We start from the raw sequence: 4,520 nt of genomic DNA, 5'->3' as shown, positions 1-4,520 counted from the left end.
GGGGATGCTGGCAGGAAGAGGGAGGAAAGAAAGAGGAGGGAGATTAGGCAGGAAGGACAGGGAGGGGAAGAAAGAAGGAACAAAGAAGAAAGAGGGAGGGAGATTACCCAAACTTCCTGCTAATGTCCCATAAGAAACTAGGGAAGTTGACAGGATGTTGGAAATTGCTCCTGCTGCCACTGATTTTCTTTGCCTGCCTTTGGTCCCTCTATTTGTCTAGGTAAGGAAATACCTCCGAAACGACGACCCAACAGATTATGGAATTGTCTAGTTTTTATTAAAGGCTGCCTGAGTAGTATTCGTTAGTTTTTTAATTAACAAATAAAGAGTAGCAGCAACAAAGGGCAGCTTCATTTTTACTTCTACATTGATCCTAGAGACATTTTTACTGTAGTAAACCACAAGGCTGTGATGCTATGTGGGAACGTCCTGAGGAAACAGGAGGAAGACTCTTGCCTAGGCTGCAGGCCTTCTGCCTGTCTCCCAAGTCATTTCCAAATACCATTACAAATGATGAGCAGCCATAATCAATGCTTTGCTTGGAAATGCACACTCACCCAAAGAAAAGAGTATGCTGGAAGGGTAGCAAATACTTCGCTGGTTTACTGTCTGGTAAATCTATTGAGCAAGATTGAAGCCATTTTGTAGATAGGAAATAATTCCCATAAAATGTTCTACAATTCCCAGCATGTCGAGCTGTGCGGCTCATAGGAAAAATGCCTCCAGCTTATGGGAGGATAATATCTTTACCAAACTCATTAGGCACCCAAATATTTCAATTGGATTTTGAGAATTTTGTCCCAACTTATTTCACAAATCAAAGATGTACAGAATTTGTCAGACGAAGGTCTAAATATCAAACACTGTAACAAGCTTCCAATGATGAGTTTATTTATCCCAAGTTCTACATCATCATCACCACCACTCCATCACCCTCCATGCGTATTGGACTTCCAGATATATAGCCACTTGTTTTTTCACCCACAAATATCTTTGCTGAGAAAGACAAAAGTTTTCAAAGAATTGCTACAGCAGAGCAGGTTCTAAAAGTCTCCACTCACACCCTGTCGGGCAGATAGAACTTTCCCCAGTAGCGACCCTTGTACATTAAGTCATTGGGGCTCAGATATTTCCGTATTCCCAGCATATTGGCAGTCATAATGCGCTCAAATGTCCATGGATTCTGGTTATTATGCCGCCTCTCCTCTTCTCTGTCCCGCATCTCTTGAAGGGTTTCCTTGCTGACTGCATGGGCTTTGAAAGGCAATTTCTTGGCCACTTGAGTTAGGAAGTATTTCACCTCAGCAAACTCACAGTGCCCACCAATTTCCACTATGATGCGACCTGATTTCACTGCTGTCACATAGTGATCAATTGCACCTTTGCCACCGCCCATACGGTGTCCTAGTCCTTTGCGAGTAATGGGTTTGTAAGGAGCAGGGACTTTCCACACAGCGAACATTGTCTTGGGATTCATGTGGCGATTAATACTCAGACGCATCACTTCAAAGTGAATCCAGCGGAGATAGCCACCATCCATTGCCTGCAGGCCAAGGAAAGTTGAGGGGGATTTTTTTTAATAATTCAAATATAAGAAAAACTATGATTAAATAACTTTTTTGAAATTGCAAGAGGGGATCTCCTTTTTCACTTCCAATTGCCATTGTCTTCTACTTTTGTTTTATACAACAATGAAATTGCACCAAGAAGATTCTTACTTACCACAATACCAAATTTTCCTTCAGTAAATTCAGTGCCTTCTGTAGAAGGACCTCGGATGTCACGTAAATTCCTGGGTTCTCGCCTAACCCTGATCAAGTTTGGTCCTCTCTCAACCATTTTCAATTTGGGTTTCTCAGGAATGATTATTCCTAAAAGAATGGAATTGTAGACTCAGGTTTTCTCAGAACTGCTTTTTAGTTGGACTACTCAACAGATTTGCTCAGATTTCTGAATTTCAGCTCATGAATTATCCTTGTGCCTCCTAACTGCCAACCTTCCACAACCATGTAAGAGCACTATCACTATCTTTTAAAACAAAACATTATTTAGAAATTACTTAGCCCAGAGACCAAGGCATCTTATTTGAGAGCATCTGGTTAAAGTTCTGATAAAAAATAACTGATAGGCTGATAGAAATTCTGTCCTTTTAAGTTTTATGTAAGAACCAACTTCGAAGGAACATAAAGAAGGAAGTACATGCCAGCAACTTAATCCAAAGCGATAAATAGAATCCACATACAGCAGGCAAGTACATGGTATTGACCAAAAGAGGGAGTACTAGAAGTGATTGCAAAAAATGTGTGCCTATTTCAGCTTTGGAACTACAGTAGTCTAAATTGGCCTTAAATTAGATTTCCCATACATTTCAGTGACACTCCTCAGAGTTATTTAAAGATATCACATGTATTTTTATTCCCTTCAATTAAATCTAAGTTGTGGCCAAGGAAAGAGCCTATCAACAACTTTATTGATTAGCCCTTGGGCCATATCAAAGTGCAAAGTTCCAGCAACAAACCGTCACCAAAACTTGATAAAAGCAATCCAAAATGGAATTTGATAAAATACAATTTAAAATGGAATTAAATAAGATACAATTTAAGATGAAATAGTAATAAAGGAAAGAGCCTATCATGTTGCTAAAGCTAAATTCAAAAGCGGCAGAAGATAGGGTGGATTGTCTACTGTCCATGGCTTTTATTGAGATAAACTGAGCAAGCAATCTCTGAGATTTTTTTAAAAAAAATTAGGCTCAAATCTACATTTGAAATAATATAAGAGGCTCTGTGGAATAAAGTTATGATCTAGGAGCAGGTTCTAATCCAGCCTGAGCTAAATAACTATCAATGGCATAGCTAGCATGTTACAATTAGTTTGATTTCAGGTCTGATAAAAATAACTTTTTAACAGATGTCACAGTATTGATTTGCAAAGTATTATAAAATGTATATAAAGATGACCATGTGCATTAATTGCATGACACCTCAAGGGCATACACTGAAAATATTTTAGAAACATATGCCCCAGTTCCATCAGAAGAAAATAACAAAGTAAAGGTGTTCAAATTATGTATGTGTTTATCAGTCTGGAAAATTCTCCCTTTTGAAATTCATGAGGCTCTATATTATACTTTTAGAGGCCTGCTGGACCTATTTTTTCACTCATGCCTTTCATTCATATTTATGTATGTGTTTGTGAGTGCCCTGTATATTGGCTTCACTTGTATTCTTCTTTCCCCGAGTTTTCAACTATACATTTTTAAATTATCTATATTTTATATTTTAATTGAGTGTACTGTTTCAAGATTTGTTCTTAAAATGAGAAATTATCTACAAACCCATTAAACAAATAGCATTCATAGGAAATTATTTTATCTTTATGGTATTCTGTAATATGCTTGACAAATGTTAGCAACAAGAGTTTGGAATGTTAAAGATAAAAAAATGTACGGGGGGATTGTGTTAGTACCAAACCAAAAGAATGGTATATTTCTCACTTATTGTATTACTATACACATACATTTAAAAACAATAAAAGTCAGACCACTTCAGTAACATTTTCCTCTATCCCTTAGCACACCTGTATAATCTGGAAGCGGATCATATTTCCTGTAACCAGCACTGACAATTTTGATTCCACCAAAACCTAAAAAAAAAGTACAAAAAGTTATTGCCAAAAAGTAATTGGCCCATACACAACTCTTCCATCTAACAAACCTGTAGCATATCCTGGAAACCTTTCTCTCATAATAGGAGTTGGCTTCAGTTATTCTTCCTCTGAAGATATTACCTTGTGTAGCCTATCATGCATGCTGACTGGGTATGATGGGAATTATAGTCCTAACACTTCTGCAAACCACAGCCGCTTATTTGAGACTGCAAAGAATTACACTCAACAGCACCTGCTATACAAATAATGGACAAAAACCAGTTACAATATCACTTTAAAAGAAAATCCTGAGGAATCAAACACAAAAGATTCAACAATTAATAGAATAAACTGCTGTTTCTCAAGACCATCGCCAACCCATCTCCCCAAGCTGGCAACTAAGGACAGAATTAAAGACAACGCGCCAGACCGTAAGACCTCATCCTTCTAAACTTCATTATGAACTACTCTTTATTATAAATAAAACTTGCAGTGGATAAGGACAATTTATACTGGTTAACGTTTGCTTCCTTTCACAACTATTACAGATACGAAATGACTGTACCGTACATGCCAGAGAGGCAGGCATGGAACAGGAGCTCAACCATTTAACTCCATATCCCTAAAAAGTGTGTGTGTGTGTGTGTGTGTGTGTGTGTGTGTGTCTCACCTGAAGGCGTGGGCGTCCCCGCGAGGGCGCTTAAAGGGCGCCTAACCAGCCTCCACATTCCTTTCACCCCGAAGACGAGCCACCCTTGTAGAAACACCAGGCGGGATGGGGAGGTGGGGTCCCCGGCTATCGCCCCGACAAAGTAACGGAGAAAGTTATCGCCTCTCCTCTGCTGTATTGCGAAGGGCGCGTGTCTAATCCA

At 38.8% G+C, this 4,520-nt stretch overlaps 1 protein-coding gene across 1 annotated transcript; it reads right to left on the bottom strand.

The window, feature by feature from the left end:
- Nucleotides 1-264: 264 nt before the first annotated feature.
- MRPL16 (mitochondrial ribosomal protein L16) lies at nt 265-4,520 on the bottom strand. Its single transcript, XM_081312798.1, has 4 exons — nt 4,319-4,520; nt 3,580-3,645; nt 1,723-1,871; nt 265-1,543 (listed from the first exon to the last, which is right to left on the bottom strand). The coding sequence occupies exons 1-4, from the start codon at nt 4,374-4,376 to the stop codon at nt 1,058-1,060; spliced, it is 759 nt and encodes a 252-aa protein (XP_081168924.1). The 5' UTR covers nt 4,377-4,520; the 3' UTR covers nt 265-1,057.

The sequence above is a fragment of the Vipera berus genome (genome assembly GCF_964194415.1).
Source record: "Vipera berus genome assembly, chromosome: 1".
NCBI classification, from domain to species: domain Eukaryota; kingdom Metazoa; phylum Chordata; class Lepidosauria; order Squamata; family Viperidae; genus Vipera; species Vipera berus.
Note: the sequence above shows the minus strand (reverse complement) of the source record. Positions and strands in the feature narration are given on the sequence as shown.